Source organism: Miniopterus natalensis, chromosome 16 (assembly GCF_054644295.1).
Source record: "Miniopterus natalensis isolate mMinNat1 chromosome 16, mMinNat1.hap1, whole genome shotgun sequence".
NCBI classification, from domain to species: Eukaryota; Metazoa; Chordata; class Mammalia; order Chiroptera; family Miniopteridae; genus Miniopterus; species Miniopterus natalensis.
Window position 1 is genome coordinate 3,911,691 of NC_142096.1, and position 18,070 is coordinate 3,929,760.

Here is an 18,070-nt window from a genome sequence, read left to right on the forward strand (position 1 = left end):
CGATTGGCTGGGGGCGCGGCGGCGCAGGGAGGCGGGTCCCAGGGCTGCGACGCCGCCGGGGCCGCCGCCATCTTAGATTGTGTGGGTTTCCGGGAGGTTTCGGGCGCAGCCTCGTCGGCGGCGGCTCCGCGGGTCACAGTCCGGGGCCCGCGTCCGAGTGTCAGGTTGGAGCCGGGAAGCGTCCCCGGGGGCGGCGGCGGCGGCGGCGGCGGGGGCAGGATGAGCGCCGAGGCGGCGGACCGGGAGGCGGCCACCTCCAGCCGGCCCTGCACCCCGCCGCAGACCTGCTGGTTCGAGTTCTTGCTGGAGGAGTCGCTGCTGGAGAAGCATCTGCGCAAGCCCTGCCCCGGTGAGCGCGGCGCCCGCGGCCCGCGGCGAGCGGGCCCGGCCCCCGGCGCCGCCCCCGGGCTGCCGGGGCCCCGCGCGCGCGAAGCCGCGGCCCCGAGCCGAGCGCAGGCCGCGCCCCTCACTGAGCGTTGGCGTCCCGGGCCCGGCACCCCCGTGCGGGCCGAAGGACAGCGCGAGATAGGCCTTCACCCCCACGTTTCTGTCCTCTCCCGTGTGGGGTCGGGCGGCTGGAGCTCGCCTCGCCCGGGCAAGCCCGGCTGTGGTCGTTCGGGGGCGAATCCCGACGCCGGGGACTTAGGTTCTCGTCGACCTGCTCTGCCCCCCGACGGGGGGCGGTTCCTGAGTCTTAACTGTACGTTTATTACGCGTTACAACAAGAACACCTTTGGAGACGGGAAATGCGGCACCACGGCGAGGTGGTTGCTGTAGGATGACGATCGTGGTTAGTTAGCGTCGCATTAATGCGAGCGGTACGGAAGGAAGATTTCCTGGCGTTTCTGGGAAGACACTGGCCTGAAAGGCTAAGTTCCTTGCGTAGGATTTTGCTGGTCAAGGTCGAGGCCAGGTGCGGCTTGTCGGGCCTGATAGCCGGGCCTCAGCTGATGGAGACGCCTGTGCTTTACCTGGGTGGCTTCACCACCTGGATTCTGTCCTTTTAAATCTCTGCCTTCCACAAACCTCTGTTAGGCGCTTGGTGGGTGCCAGGCACTGTGCTTAATGCTTCACATGTTATTTAATTCAGACTTCCTAACAGCCTTTTGAGGCAGGTGGTGTTACCTCTCTGTGCAGGTGTAAGAGAGGCAAGTTGATGCAAGCCACGCCGCATCAATTTAAAACAATTTTATTATTTTAAAATTAAGTTTTAAAGCAATAATTCTCATCGTTTCATCGCTTTCCTCTAATGGACATTGGCTGTTTGCTGGAGTAGAAATCCGTGGCCGTCGTGTTCTTACCTCTCGAGTGCTTTCGCCTGCTGGTGAATACGCTTTACGCCTCCCCTTTCCCCCAGGTTCAATTCCCATAAATCATACTCCGTAGTCATTATAACCACACAGTTGTTTGGGTTCCTTTTGTTGCCATAAACAAATACAGTGAATAAGTCCTTTTGCATCTTCATAATTGTAACTTAAATTTAAGAGCCTGTTTTCTTTTAAATCCTAGATCCTGCCCCAGTTCAACTTATAGTTCAGTTTTTGGAACAGGCTTCCAAACCTTCCGTTAATGAACAAAACCAAGTTCAGCCTCCACCTGATAACAAGAGGAATCGTATTTTAAAACTACTTGCTCTTAAAGTTGCCGCACATTTGAAGTGGGACTTGGACATATTAGAGAAAAGGTATACAGGATTTAAATGACACTTGGGGCTTTGGTGGCTCTGAGGCTGGGGAGATTCCAGCCAGGCTGAGCACGTCCGATCTGATTGTCCTCCCAGCCTTTGACCCTCACCCGAAGGCCCTCAATGAAGTGGTGGAATTTAAAAACTAAAAAAAATAAGTAAAAAGGAAGAAATTCATTTTGAAGTACCGTTTAGATATCTTGGCCGGTGTGGCTCAGTGGCTTGGGCCATCAGCCAGGTTGTGGGTTTGATTTTTGGTCAGGGCATGTACCTAGGTTGAGGGTTCGATCCCCCATCCTGCAGGGCCAGTGCTCCAACCACTGAGCCACATCGGCCAGGTCTAGTACAAACGTTTTTAAGGCATGTTACATATTGCCAGATTGCATTCCAAGAGAGTTTTATGTATGAGTTTATAACTCTCAGTAGTATTTAAACACTTTTTTCATCACCCATTCTCCAGCATTAAACATTAAAATTAAAAGAAAATTCTATTCTTTAATCTGAAACCTATCTATTAATAGACTCAAGAAGTATAGCAACAGGTAGCAATGTGTACAAAACATATGATGTTTATGGTGCAGTTGGAAAACTGAACATTGGGTTTTTGATGATAAGCAATTGAAAAATTTTTAGAAGTGAAATTAATACTGTGAATATGTTGAGTTAATTTTTGGGAGCAATATTCTGAAATACTTGGGGAAGAAATAGTTTAACATTGGAAATTTGCTTTACAATAGTATGGGAAGGAGGGAATAGGGTAAGGGTAGAGATGAAACAAGATTGGTCATCAGTTGTAATTGTTGAAGCTGGATAATGGGCACATGGGGATTCATTATATTATTCTGTCTACTTTTGTATGTTTACATTATTTTCATAAAAAAAATTTCGAGTCTTAAAACTTGATATTTTCATATAAGTTGAGACAAATCAATAAAATGGCCCTGTAGATTTAGTCCTTTAACAGTGTAATATTTTCAGTGAAGATATTAAATTGTGTATTTTGTGCTTCTTATGCAGCAAACATGCAAACATGTACTTTCTGCTTCTCCCTTTTAAGTTTGTCTGTTCCAGTGTTGAACATGCTACTGAATGAACTGCTGTGCGTCAGTCAAGTTCCTCCTGGGACAAAGCATGTAGACATGGATCTGGCCTCTTTACCTCCGACCACTGCCATGGCTATCCTTCTCTATAATAGATGGTAAGTGAAAAAAAATTTTTTTTGAGAGTACACTTATTAAAGCTGGGGACAGTGAAACAAGAAAGGGCTTAGGATAGAAGAAGCAACAGGAGAGCCTATGCAGGGTTGCTTTGTTTCTCTAAAAAAGTTATAGGAAAGAAACGTGCCTAGGTGGGGCTGCTTTGGCTCACTGAGATGTCAGAGAAAAGGGGGCCTTGGAGACAGGATCAGGGGGTAAGCCTGGCTGAGCTGGTGCTGCCTATTGCTCTCTGGTTGCAAGTCTCGTGGGGACCCTTAAACTTAAACTTCAGGAGATGCATACCTGTAGAGGGGAAGAAAAGGGGAAAGGAAAGGTGCAGGTGTGCTCCCTGGACAGAGCACAATGGTAGATTTTTTTACAAACCTAAAATGTGTTGGGCAGCCTCCATTTAATTGCACTCTGGCTTTTCAGGGCTGTGCTTAAGGGTTCCTTATACTCCAGAGCTCTCTCAGATGATCTTGGGAAATGTGAGTCTAATGGGAAAAACTTGTGACTGCATAGATGGAAAGCATTCTGATGAAAATAAAATTATGGATGATTTGAAAGTTTTTATTATATGTTAATTCAAACTCCAGGTAACTTATAATGTGAATCTTCTAAGGAATACTTGAAAAAATAATTGAAGTGACCTTTATAATGTATTAAATTTTCTTCTTCTTGTGTTTTCTTCAGGGCAATTAGGACAATTGTTCAAAGTAGTTTTCCTGTCAAACAGGCAAAACCTGGACCTCCTCAGTTAAGTGTGTAAGTTGACAGATAATGACCCTTACCTGGCACTTTTTTCATATGACCCTTACTTGAAACTTTTTTCATCAGGTTTTTTAAGAATTTTGCAAATTTTTAATAACCTTGGGTACATAGGAGTAGAGCAAAAATTGGAGGGCAGAAGGCCTTCCTCAGAAGCTGGGTTTGGAGGAGTTAGAGGCTGAGACAATCAGGGTGTTCTGGATATTTAGAGTAGAGACCTCTAAAAAAGAAGGGGAGTGCTTGTGAATTGTGCCATTCATCTTAATTATTAACTGACCTTCAAAGTACTAAGATTTTTTTTCATTTAATTAAATTTACTTGAGGATATATTCTGTATGGAGAAAATTATTTTAATATATGTAAATATTATTTTAGACTACAAAATTTATTACAAAAGTTTGATCGTATCTGGAGTTTTAAACCTAATTCTTAAATTCCAGGTAGCAGCTTATTAATATTTGGAGCTAGAGAGCATAGTTTCTAACTTGAAATAATTAAGCTTTTGCTGCCAGTAAGTTTTTTGTTGTTGTTTTTTTAAAATATATCTTTATTGATTTCAGAAAGGAAAGGAGAGAGAGAGAAATATCAATGATGAGAGTCATTCATTGTCTGCCTCCTGCATGCCCCCTACTGGGGATTGAGCCTGCAACCTGGGCATGTGCCCTAATGGAAATGAACCTTGATCTCCTGGATCATAGGTTGATGCTCAACTGCTGAGCCATGCTGGCCCGGCAGTAAGTTTTATTCCTAAATTGAGGGGTTTTGTTGTTGTTTTGTATAATGCAAAGTAAATGAGAGAATAATGGTAAATGAATATAATTTTGAGTTTTTGTTTTTTTAAGCATAAAAATAGCATTAAAAACATTTTTATTTAAATATAACCTTGTTTTCAAGGATGATGCTCTTCAGTGTTGAATTTTCTGTCCTTTGAGTAACATTTGATACTCTGCAATCTTTTCTCTTAGTATGAGTCAGATGCAGCAGGAGAAAGAGCTAACAGAAAATATTTTGAAAGTGGTGAGTATCTGCATCAGTTATACTTTAACATTTCTGAGGCACACACTGAGCCGGCTTAGATACTTCTCCTAACTAGGTATATGAGAGTTGGCCTGGTCTGGAAACAGTGACATCGGTTTTCACTGTTAGAGTGTAGCTTGCTAATATTCTAACTTGTACAGATTTTCAGTGTTAACGATACAGTGCTTTACTACCAATTCTGTTGAATATTTTATGATACTTTAGCAGCTATGAGACATCACTCTTGCAAGTGATACCTTTGCATTCTTTTATATTTCCCAAAAACTTTACAATAAACATTACTGAGATATTTTAAAATTACTTTTGTAGTCAGAAAAGTACAAGTTATTTTTTAAATTGATTTAGTAATGTAAAAGTAGAAACGTGGGAGTTGCCATAATTTTCAAATGATCTCTGTAATTCTGTATTTAACACCTACAATGTGCCAGAGATCCCATGTGATGTGCAGGGGCTGGGAGAAGAGAGGGAAGAAACAATCTGCATCTAGTGCCCATTAAAATGGCTGGTACATTGAAGCATAACAAACATTTCTTGAATAAATCAGTGGAACAGTAAATCTTGAAAATATTTTCTTTATTAACTTTTCTATAGAGAAAAGATAGTTTTTTAATTTGTATTTTTTAATTTCACAGGAACTTACTGTATTTTTTAATTTAAAATAACTAGTTCAACAAATTTAATTGCACTCCTGTGTTAAAAATATTTTTTTAATAGCTTAGTACAGTAAGCTACAGAGTATTCTGTAAATATATTTTGGTTAATGTAGTCCATTGCTGCCATTTTTGTATTTTAATAATTTGTTTATTGAATTTTTATAGCTAAAAGAACAAGCTTCTGATTCTATTTTGGTACTAGAGGCAGCCCTTAAATTGAACAAGGATCTTTATGTCCACACAATGAGGACACTAGATTTATTGGCCATGGAGCCAGGCATGGTAAATGGAGAAACTGAGAGTTCTACTGCTGGATTGAAAATCAAAACTGAGGAGATGCAGTGCCAGGTATTCATTTCCATATTTAATCAATGCATAGCAAATTTTTGGAAATCTTATCCTGGTATTTTTAATTAGAATTTATTTCTCCTTTTGTCTCTTTTTCTTTCAGTCCTCACCCAAGGACATTTTTTTCAGTGCTTTTCTGAGAGTGTGGCAGGAAGAGAGAGAGAGAGAGAGAGAGAGAGAGAGAGAGAGATACATACATTGACATGAGAGAGACACATTGATTGGTTGCCTCCTGCATGGATTGAGCCTGCAACCAAGGTACATGCCCTTGGCTGTAATTGAACCCGGGATCCTTCAGTCAGGGGGCCAGTGCTCTAACCCCTGAGCCAGATTGGCCAGGACTTTTTTTTGTTTGTTTCTTTTTAAAGATTTTTTTTTTTTAATTGATACTGAAACACTGGGGATCGAGCCTGCAACCTGAGCATGTGCCCTGGCTGGGAATCGAACCTCGATCTCCTGGATCTTAGGTGGGTGCTCCACTGCTGCGCCAAGCTGGCTGGGCCCCCCTCTTCTGTTTTAGAAGAACTCTTTACCATCTGAGACTTGGCAGGAGGCAGAGCTTGCTTCCTGTAATAGAGCTGAAAACTTGAGAAATACTAGCTTTCTCTAGCCTTATCCTGCTTGAGGGCAAGAATGTCACGTAGGTGTGACAGACATATATTTAGTTTAGACTGCATCAGGAGCTCCTAAGTCAGTGAAGTGGGGATGATAGAGAATTGTTGTGATGGTGAGCAGCAGCAACAGTGACAGGAAAATCTAGTTTCCAGGGGCCGTAGTAGTAAGGGTGTATGTAGCTGCTGCTTTCCGTGTCCAGTGATGGTGGCTAAGGGTGCTAGGAGCTGTGGAGTCTAGTGTTGAGACGCTGCTGTAGCCGTGTCTCATTAGACCAGTTGTGTCTCTTGTCCTGACTGCTTGCCTCCCTTGCCCCCTTTTGATTTTCAGCCTGATTCTTTGACCTTACCAATAACTCTGTAGGCCACCTGAAATCTTATCAGTAAATCTATTTTCTGCTTCATCCGATTTGGTTTCTGTTGCTTGTGACTAAGATCATTGATTGTTTCACTTCTCATTGAAATATGTTTTATTCTTATACATATTACCTATGTTTTGCTGAGATGAAAGATAATTTTGGGTTTTGTCAACTTTTATGTACATGAAAAATTACTAACGAGATTGACGTTCATTACCACTTTAGGTGTGTTATGATTTGGGTGCAGCATACTTCCAGCAAGGCTCTACCAATTCAGCTGTCTATGAAAATGCCAGAGAAAAATTTTTTAGAACCAAAGAACTAATTGCAGAGGTAAATACGGTCATAACAGGCACATAATATTCAATCCTTTACAACATCTGTATATTTTTCACTTTAATTTTTTTGGTAAACGGTGTTTATTGTAGTAACTGCAAAGTTCAAAAAAGTACTGAAAACAGTTGTTAAAAATCTATACTACCACTACCTGGAAATAACCCCATATTTCCTTCTGGTTTTTATTCTTTCTGTATATGTTTTTATACAGTTAAGCTCATTCTGTATATCCTCCCTTAAATTTTTGAATAGACATTTAAAATGTATTCTATTGTGTGATTTGCTTCATTTCCTGCATGTTAGGGCAATTGGGTTGCTTACTGGTTTTATTTATTATAAAACTTCAGTTCTATATCTGCAAGCATAAATTTTTTTTCGATTTTAGATACTTTCAAGTTAAATTATTGCATGTAGAATTGCCATTTCCATTGGTTATTAATCCCCCCCCCACCCGAGGACATGCTTAAAGAGGAAGAGGAAGAGGGAGGGGGTGGGACAGAGGGAAACAGACAAACATTGATCTGTTGCCTTTCGTATATGCCTTGACTGGGAATCGAACCAACCTTTCAGTGCACAGGATGACGCTCAACCAGCTGAGCCTCTCTGGTCGGGCTATTAATTTTTTGAAGGCTGTAAACCAAATTGCTCTGCCAGGTACCTTTCTTTGAGGGTACTCTAATCAGCAGTGAGTTGTGTTTGTTTGTTTTTTAATTGCTAATTTGTATCTTTAAAAATTTTGCATTTTCATAATTCTTAATAAGGATAAACTTTTTTCAAGTGTTTATCATTTCCATTTTTCTCTTTATGCTTCAGACAACTGAAGTTTAAAGTGTATAAGTAGGTTTTTGTATGCCTGGTGCCTAGAAAAAGTCCCACTTCAGTCTCCTTACCTTACCAGAAAAAACAAATTTAAATTCACTAGAGATTTACTTTAATTCTAATCTGGACCCATTGGGAATCCCCATTTTATTTTGCCTGAGTAACTCATCAAATTTCTACTTTTATGGCATTCAAGTAGAGTGATTTAAAACTCTAATTTTTAAAGTGTGTGTCTTTAATTTTTCTGTTTTGGTAGAAGCATTCCTTATTCTCTCCAGTTGATTGAAGATTGAGCTTTCTTGCCCCCCCTCCCCCCCATAAATTTCTCCCAAGTATTATGTATTTTTAAATATTTTAAACTTGTTTTTAACAATGTTCACTCTGTTAAGTTAAATTCTTAATTGTCATACCTACTTAGAATGATGATAATGTCTACTTTTTGTATGTTAGCCTGAAAACTGAACCAGGAGTCAGTTTTCTGTACCCCAACTTTTTTTTTCAATGTTTCAGTCTTTTTTTCTAAATTTAAAATATTAAAAATGGCCCTTTCCTCCCCACTGACCCCTTCCACCCCCCCCCCAACATTTTTGTGAAGGGCTAGATAATAGGTAGTTTAGCTTTGTGGCCCTTACACAGTTTTTGTTGCATATTCTCAGTTGTTGTTTTCCCTTTGAGACCCTGAGAATCATTCTTAGCTCAAGGGTTGTACAAAAACAGGCCGCAGGCTAGATTGGGCCCATGAGCATTAATAGTTTGCTGACCCCTAAACCTTTAACCTTTATATTATTTTTTGTTTCCTCCAGCTCTGAATTTTTTTCAGCACTGTCTTGTACTGTTGAGATGCACTAAGGGGGTGTTTAGAGTACTGCTTCTGTTACATGGATGGATAATGATTATACCTCTTACTTTACAGATAGGTTCATTATCTCTCCATTGTACCATAGATGAGAAGCGGTTGGCTGGCTATTGTCAAGCATGTGATGTTCTCGTACCTTCTTCTGATATTACATCTCAACAGTTAACTCCATATAGTCAAGTCCATATTTGTTTGAGATCTGGCAATTATCAGGTAAGACTTATGGTGGGGTTGCAGTAGTGTAGTTGAAAAGTTTTGGAAGCCAGACAGAACTGAATTTGAATACGGGCACTGTCATTTACCAGTTGTTTGATTTGTGGCGAGTCAAACTGTGAGATATTGGCCCATAAAATAGTGGTAATAATTACCCATTTCATAATCATCTTGTGAGAATTAAGTGAGAGAAGTTACAGCTTATAAACTGTAAGGCAAAGCACTATATAGATGTTGACTCTTTAGTATTGATATTATCCTTTCTTGAAGGTGTACAGTTTGCCAATTTTAAGTAAATTCTGTAAGAAACTTTATAAGCGGAACTTTTAACTTTTAAAATTACAGGTAGAGAATTTTTAGTTTTATTCAACCTAAAGTTGTTTTTTTAATTTTTCAATTACAGTTGACATTGAATATTCATTTCAGCTGTACAGCACAGTGATTATACATTCGTATAAGTTACAAAGTGATTCCCCCAATAAATCTTGCACCACCTGACACCATGTGTAGTTATCACAATGTTATTGAGTGTATTTCGTAAGCTGTACGTTACATCCCCATAACTATTTTGTAACTGTCAGTTTGTACTTAATCCCTTCGTCTTGTCACCTGGTCCCCAGCCCCCTCCCACCTGGCAGCCATTAGTTTGTTTTGTCTGTGAGTTTTCTCTCTCTTGCTTGTTTGTTCGTTGTTTTAGATTCCACATATAGGTGAAATCATACGGTATTTGTCTTTCTCCGTCTGACTTATTTTCACTTAGCAAATGCCCTCTATATGGAGACTAAAGTTTTGTGTCTGATTTCAAAGTATAACCTTGTAGCCCAGTCTTATTATAGCCACTGCAAATATTAGGACTGAAGAAGAAAGTGAGCAGAGCAGCTTGGGTAGGTTTGGATGGTGTGTTACAGAGCCCACTTGGCCAACAAGCCTGGTCATTATTTTAATTTCACTCATGAAAAGAGCTTAGTCTGTTGAGATTTTCATTGCCCCCTGTGGGTAATATCTTTAGTGTTGTAATGAAAATCACTGGGAATTAGAATTTGTACTTTTAAAATTTCTATTGGAAAGCCTTCATTCTAGAATGTGAACAGTGCCTTCATGTTGTTTAGTTCAGAACAGGAGTCGTGCAATGAAGGAGTCATGCAGTGAAATAGCTGTGGCATACCTTTCGTGTTGTGTCTTCACTTAGCCCGACTTTTTAGTTCATGCTTCCCTACTACAGTTAACTTCCCATGGAGACTAGAACGGAGGGGCTAGTACTTTCTTCTCTCCCTCTGGCTCTTTCTAAAAAAGTTCTGCTTTTCCCTAGGGAAGAAAAGGAAACTTACTTGAGAATGGGTTACAGATCCAGATGCATTTATTAGACTGGAGGTCTTTCCATTGCATATCCCCAGTAAGGCTTATGGAGGGTGGGGATCAATTACTGTTAAGATAGAGAATCTGTAAGAAGCTCCCTAAAGTAGGACCTGTGCAAATAACACCTCACAAATATTACTCATAGGTAGGCACGTGTTACTGTGAATATAACAGAGTGCCAAAATGTGTAAATCAAAAAGCGGCGTAATTGGGAAGCTAGGCAGGAAAACTCTGAACTTGATCACTTTAGCTGTGTATGCAGGAGTATCTTAGAAAAACCCTGCTTAGCCCTTTACTGTGTGAGTAGGGTTCTCTGTATGAACCCCTAGCGTTTGCTTTGTGTGAATCAAGCAGTTGTTGAACAGCTGTGACAAATGTGTCTTCTCCCATTTGGCAAAGGCTGTTTCACCCTGTGTGACCCTCCCTTGCTCACATTTGACTATGGAGGTGGAACAGCGAGCGGTTGCCCTATATATAGTTTTGAAACCACTTGTGTCAGTGCTTTTGTGGTAACAGTTGATCAGCTTTAACTGTTTCTAAAATTTTCCCCATTTCCCCACACTGTCGCCCCTTCTTTCTCTCCTCTTCCATTGCTTGATAAAAAGCTGAGAAAGTCAAATTGTTGTAATATTTTTAAAAGTTTGTTGTTGCCCGTCTGGAGTGGCTCAATCGTTGAGCATCGACCTATGATCCAGGAGATTGAAGTTCAGTTCCCGGTCAGGGCACATGTCCAGGTTGTGGGCTCCACCCCCAGTGGGGGGCATGCAGGAGGCAGCTGATCGGTGATGACTCATCATTGATGTTTCTATCTCCCTCCTTCTCTGAAATCAGTAAAGACATATTTTTTAAAAAAGTTTGTTGTATGAATTTGTGTTTAAAGTGAATGAGAAGAAATTTTTAAAACTTTTAATAATGCAGCTGCACTGCCTCTTACTAATGGATTCTTCTCTCACCTCCCATTTTTGGTCCATGATCTTTAATTTTAAAAATGTCAGGTAGGGAGCATCTGAGATCTTGCTCCCAGCATGTGTTGTCAGTTGGCTCAATAACTCTTATACAAATTCTCATTCATAAATAAATAAATAATACTATTTTTGTGATTTTTCTTCAATGTGTATTTTTATTATAGAAAGACTTAAAAATTTATTTTTAAATTTAATTTTTCGGGTGTGGGGGTGAAGACTTTTAAAGTAAAGAGACTTTGCCCTGATTTTTGAAATGGATACAATTTTTTATATGGATGCAATTTTATGTCTGTGTTCTAGGAGGTAATAAAGATTTTCATTGAGGATAACTTAACCTTCAATTTACCCGTCCAGTTCCGACAGTCAGTACTAAGAGAACTCTTTCAGAAAGCTCAACAAGGGTAAGTCAATCAGAGAATTACTTTTTGATTTTTGAATAAGAGAACAAGTGTGCATTTCAGGTTTTATCCAAAATACACCTCCAAATTACCTGTACGCCTGTGACAGTATGTTCAGTCTTGTTAGTATATGGAAATTAACATAGAGGGGCCACTTCAATGTTCTATTAAAAAGCGTTTGGGAGAAAAATCATACATAGCAGAATTTGATTCTGTAACCTGATCTGGAATGAAATTGTCCCTTGATCAATTCAAAACCTTTCTGTTCTGCTTTCGCCCCACTGACTTGGTTATTTACTATTGTGCCTGAGTATCCTAAAATCAACCTCTCCAGAATAAATGGCTCATTCTTGTGAATTTAGTTTTGTAATATATACCTTTTTTTATTTAAAAGATATTAGTGGATCTACTTTTGTATTCTACAGAAATGAAGCTCTAGATGAAATCTGTTTTAAAGTCTGTGCCTGTAACACAGTCCGTGATATATTGGAAGGTAGAACAATTAGTGTTCAATTTAACCAGCTATTTCTTAGACCTAATAAAGAGAAAATAGACTTTCTTCTTGAGGTAAGACATCATTTCCCCTTTGACTTATAATTTTGCTTTAAGTTACCAGTGACCTCTTAGTTGCCAAATCCAGTGCCCTCTTCTCTGCCTTCATCTGACCTGCCTCTGGCTGATGATTGCTATTACTGACAGGAGACACTCTTAGCGTGTCTCTTTCCTAGTCCTCCTGCGTTATTGGATTTCCTCCTTCATTGACTTGTTTCACTCTCCTTTTAGTGTTTTTGTTTTACGAAAGTTTTGTCCTTGGCGCCCTCATCTTCTCGGGTCCTTTTTATTCTCATCCAAAGTGTCAGTCACCTTTTCTGTCACCTGCTTACTGAAGACCCTCAGATCACACCTTGAGCCTCTCATGTCAGTTCTAGAGTCTGTGTTTCTACTGGATCTTTCACCTTCTTTCTTTAATAGCTTTAATGTAATGGGCACTGAGAGAAGTACATAAAGCATAATTCGTAACACTTAGTTCCAAAGTGCAGCGTTGCCAACTCTAAAAGTCCTTATGCTCTTTTCCAAATCCTGTCTGCCGCCCTTTGAGGAAACCCCTGTCCTGCCTTTAATGATAATAATTTCTTTGTTTTTCTTTACAGTTGTATCACCTTTGTATGCACCCTTAAAGAATATGCTTTAATTTTCCTGTTTTGAACTTTATATAAATGAAATCATACTAGATGTATTCATTTTCTTTTACTAAACGTATTTGAGACCTTTTTTCAAGTTGTTTAATGCAGATACAGGATTTTTTTCACAGTGTTGTAAGGTGTTTTTTTTAAAAGGTGGAATTAGTTTTAATCCTATATCTTATCTATCCAAATTCTATCATTTCAACATAAAATTAGTATAAAAAGTTGAAAGATTTCACAATTTTTTTCATACTAAGTTTTCAAAGTCTGTGTGTTTTCCTTTAGAGCAGATCTCAGTCTGGACTGGTATACCAGTATGCATTGGTATAGAGGTAGAGTTGAACCTTGTATAATGATCTTGTTTCTAACTACTTTGCGAAACTCTTAAAAATTCTGTTAACAGTGTTCATATTTCAAAACAATCAATAGCTGTGTGACTACTGTATTGGACAGTGCAGGTCGATAGTGGGCAGATAGCAGGTGTGTTAATAGTGAAAGGTGTTCCACTGCTGCAAGGTGTTTTAACATCATATGATAGCTTATCCATTCTTATGATGATAGATGTTTGTGTTTATAGTATTTTGCTATTGTGCTGCTTGGAACATCCTTACATATATATCCTGGTGCATACATGTACTGTTTGTCTATACACTTAGAGGAAGTGTGTCTGAAATATTACTTGCATGAGAATTCTTGTTGGTCAGCATCTTTACCAGTACTTGGTATTTTCAGATTTGCCTGTCAGATCGTTGTATAATGGTACCTCTTTGAGTTTGACTTCTCTTTTAACTTTCTTTTTATTGTTTTAAAAGCTCTTAAATTTAATATAAAGTTTTATAAAGGATTCATGATTTCTGTATCTTATTTAAGAAAGCTTTTGCTATGCTGCGGTCATGAGGATTGTCTTAGTTTCTTTCCTAAAAGCTTTATAGCTTAGCTTCCTTTCTCATTTGGGTCTTTAATCCACCAACAATTGATTTTTTGTGTGTCATCTGAAGTAGGGGGTCTGGTGCCATTTTTTTTTTTTTTACCCTCATATGACTGTTTGTTCCCATACCATACTGAATGGTCCATCTTTTTTCTACCAATCCCCAGTGCTACCTTTATAGAATGCCAAGTGTGTATGGCCTATTTCTGGGCTCTGTTCTTTACCACTTCTCTATTTGTCTACCCGTCAGTATTCCTGTGTCCTTGTTTTTCAGAGTTGTATTGGTTTGCTTGTCCTTTGCGTTTTGTTGTAAACAATAGATTCAGATTGTCAGGCTCCACAAATAAGCCTGATGGATTTTTGTTTGGAGTTACATTACATTGAAAAAACAATTTAGAAGAATTAATATCTTTACAATATTGAGTATTCTAATCCATGAACTGGTGCAGCCCTTGATTTATAGAGGCTTTTTTTTAAATGTCCTTCAGAGCTTTGTAATTTTTCTATAGAAGTCTTTTTTGTTTTTTCAAATGTACACTTAAAAATAGTTTATGCATTGGTATAGAGGTAGAGTTGAACTTTGTATAATGATCTTGTTTCTAACTGCTTTGCGAAACTCTTAAAAATTCTGTTAACAGTGTTCACCTGTAAAAATGCATTTTGGGTTTTTCCTTTTCTGATCTTTTATTTCAGTTTCTTTTTAATTGTTCATACTGTGCTGACTGTGACCTCTAGTACAGTGTTCAGTATAAGGGGCTCTGGTGCACTTCCTGGTCTCAGTCTCAGTTCAGAGGAAAGCTTGTACTGTTTCACCACTTAGAATGATGTTTATTGTGTTTTTCTTGTAGCTGTTCCTTATCTGATTAAGGATAGATGAAAACTTCCTTATTCACTGAGGGCTCTCTTTTTTTTTTTTAAAGTGCCCATACTCAAATAAAAATACTCAAATTTCTAGGTATGTTCAAGATCAATAACTTTAGAAAAACCTTCAGATTCTTTGAAAGGAAACATGGCTTCTTTTCTAAAGTAAGTACCTTTCTTTTTTTCTTTTCCTTAACTTTGAACTTAGTCCTGTGAGGAAAGTACCTTTTATTACTTTTTGTGTTTGAACTGCATGTCTTATAAACAGCCAGTAACTGATATTTGAGAACCAGTTATGGTTGAGATTAGTGCAGCCTCACAAAACTTATGATTGTACCAGTTACTCTTATATTGTCATTGATATCACAATTTTAAATAAGGAACCAAAGTGAAATGGTGATTTATTAAATGGTTTGTTAATAAAAATTGGTTAATACTGTTTTCCCCAAACTAAATTACATATTTTTTGTTTTACAATATTTCTTACTGATCTAGGAATGTATGTCTGGGGTTGGAAGATCTGCAGTATGTTTTCATGATTTCTTCACATGAGCTTTTCATTACGTTGTTGAAAGATGAAGAACGAAAGCTACTTGTTGATCAGATGAGGAAGAGATCCCCTGGAGTGAATCTGTGCATTAAACCTGTGACTTCCTTTTATGACATCCCAGGTCAGCTCTCCAGTCTGCTAGCTGATGTTGACACATTTTGTCCCGCTATTATATTTGCCCCTCAGTATATTTGATGATGCCCTATTAATTGTTTTAATTTACACTTATGTTGGTAATTAATAGAAATCTACCTATTTTCCATAATTATATTTCTATCTAGGCAGTTAAGTGCTGGGACTTGCTAAATCTATGGTTAATGGGGAATTAGGCCCAGATACATGAAAGATTTTTGCTAGGGAAATAGACCAAGGTAACTCTGATGCTAATATGACCTTGGGAAGTAACAAAAGAGGTGGGAGGGGACTGGTTGAATGTGCTAAGACCATAAGAAAGTACAGGCTTTCATGCATTTCAGCCAGTATTGCTGTGATGTTGACTAAACATTTAGAAACATTTAGCTTTGGCAATACTACTGCCATTTTTGCCTTATTTATTTGATTTTCTTCCATTTTTGCCCTTATTTCATAAATATAAGTAGAAAATGTAGTGTTGTTAATTAATAAAAAACAAGTTTCCATACTTAATGTAGGTGAGACAGAGAATTCAGTTGGTTAAAGAAAAAGGCAACATTTTAGCTGCTTGGAAGTTCACTGGATTTAAACTGGGTGACTGTTCAGTTCAATTGGGGGCTATCTGAAAGCTGAGTTGTAATTAGGGGTTTTAATGATCATTTCATGCTCCTTTGGAAAGACAATACCTCTTCCTCTCCCTTCAAAAAACATACATTTTAAGTATTTATTATTCAAAATTAACATTTTATTTATACAAGCTTCTGTTAACACTTTATGTTCACAAAGTAGGAGGTTGCCTGTATAAGTTCATTTTTTCCATATGTACCACATAGTTCTTTTCAGGAACCAGTTACTGATTTTCACCTTGTTTATAGTTCCATCATCTTTCTCTGTTAAATGCAAACATAATGTAAATCATGTTAGGTTTTCTCTGAGGTTAAAGTTAGTATGTAAATTACATTTTGTTGATGAGTCAGTTCTCAAGATGAGAGCTGTTTTTAACATAGATGTAATACTAAGAATTAAAAACCCATAGATTTAATACAGACATACACAACTTCTCTCAATAAGTTATCATTCATACTTATAGGATTATGTCTACCCGTGAATTAAATCATTATTAAAATAGGAATCTCTTTCTTTCTTAGCCTCAGCAAGTGTCAACATTGGCCAATTGGAGCATCAGCTGATATTGTCAGTGGATCCCTGGAGAATTCGACAAATTTTAATTGAATTACATGGTATGACGTCAGAGCGCCAATTCTGGACGGTGTCAAATAAGGTAAGAAACCCTCTGTCAAGAACAGATAATAAAATCACCCTTGTTTTCTAATGTAATTTAATAGAAGAGTTGTAGCCTGACCTTTTTGAGAATAAGGACACCTTTTGTCAACAATTTAGGACCTTCACACGACAATAATTGTACTTTGAACATTAATTGACAAGAGAAATAAAAAATGTCAAAAAAGATACTGTTAAATCAGTAACCTCTTACCAGTAAGTTTATATTCCACTTACTGTTATAGCATCTACATACACTTCAGTATATCTGTAAATATATGTATAAGGTATATTATTTATGTAGTTTATAGCTAATACTTGCTATGTGCTTAAGAGAGTATTTTTGTTTGTGCTTAATAGAATATTTTTGTTTGTTAATACCTTCTTGAGGCCTAAAACTTATAGCTTGGAACCAATTCGTTACAACTTCTTTATAGACATTTTTGGCTCTAGATACTCATTAAAACACTCAGCCAAGCACAGTGAGCCCCTTGCAGTGCTCGACCCCAGAATTCCCCTGGCTTGCCTACAGAGATGCTGACAAGGAAGTAGCCTTTGATGATGCAGCAGAAGAAAGTGGGATCAACAAAAAGTACAAATACAGGAAAAGAATATGCCTTTTCTTTATGATTTGGTGATGACCCATGCTCTGGAGTGGCCCAGCCTAACTGCACCATGGCTTCCAGATATAACCAGACCAGAAGGGAAAGATTTCAGCTTTCATTGACTTGTCCTAGGGACACACATGTCAGATAAATAGCACCATCTGTTATAACCAATGTGCAGCTCTCTAATGCTGACGCTCAGTTTGATGTTTCATGTTACGGCAGTGAGAAAGGAGGATTTGGAAGTTTTGGTTCTGTTAGTAGAAAAGTTGATATAGAAATCAAGATCAGCAACGAAAGAAAAGTGAACAGGTCACATTATATGCCAGAGAACCCTTGCATGTGATGTTCTTGTTTTTGACTATACAAAATGTCCTTCTAAACGGGAGCCTCTAAAGAGTGTGGCACAGACATGTGTCTTCGTGGACATCAAAAGGAATGCTATGGGCTTGCTTGGAGCCCAAATCTCAGTGGGCACTTACTTAGTGCTTCAAATGACCACACCATCTGCCTGTGGGACATCAGTGCTTTTCCAAAGTATGGAAAAGTTGTGGATGTGATGACCATCTTTATAAGACATACAGCAGTAGGAGGAGATGCTTCCTGGCATCTGTTTCATGAGTCTCTGTTTGGGTCATTTGCTGATAATCAAATTACTTGACATCTGTGTGCCTCAGTTTTCTCATCTGTAGAAGGGAGATAACTACCTACATTATGGCATTGTTGCGAGGACTACATAAGTTAATACAGATACTTTTGTTCTTTTTTTTTTTATTTCCTTCAGAATGTTCCAGTCAGTTTAATTGTTTATTACTGACTCATTATAGTGAATATGTTCATTTTGGTTAGTGTTTTATTATGGCTATTATTTTTCATTTTAAAAGATGACCTTTGATTTTTAAAATTTGATTGAAGATTTTCATCTAGAT

General features: G+C 38.4%; 1 protein-coding gene and 1 pseudogene across 1 annotated transcript in view; both read left to right on the plus strand.

Annotated features, from left to right (window-relative positions):
- Positions 1–219: 219 nt before the first annotated feature.
- The window catches only part of INTS8 (integrator complex subunit 8), a 34,860-nt gene continuing 17,009 nt past the window's right edge, over positions 220–18,070 (plus strand). The window contains exons 1-13 of the mRNA XM_087825281.1: positions 220–349; positions 1,510–1,684; positions 2,742–2,882; positions 3,574–3,645; positions 4,614–4,665; positions 5,505–5,687; positions 6,883–6,990; positions 8,726–8,881; positions 11,503–11,603; positions 12,026–12,167; positions 14,668–14,738; positions 15,069–15,244; positions 16,404–16,537. Of these exons, the coding sequence (XP_087681407.1) occupies positions 220–349; positions 1,510–1,684; positions 2,742–2,882; positions 3,574–3,645; positions 4,614–4,665; positions 5,505–5,687; positions 6,883–6,990; positions 8,726–8,881; positions 11,503–11,603; positions 12,026–12,167; positions 14,668–14,738; positions 15,069–15,244; positions 16,404–16,537 (1,641 nt within the window). The remainder of the gene's footprint in view (positions 350–1,509; positions 1,685–2,741; positions 2,883–3,573; positions 3,646–4,613; positions 4,666–5,504; positions 5,688–6,882; positions 6,991–8,725; positions 8,882–11,502; positions 11,604–12,025; positions 12,168–14,667; positions 14,739–15,068; positions 15,245–16,403; positions 16,538–18,070) is intronic.
- On the plus strand, positions 16,815–18,002 carry LOC107534114 (histone-binding protein RBBP4 pseudogene; annotated as a pseudogene).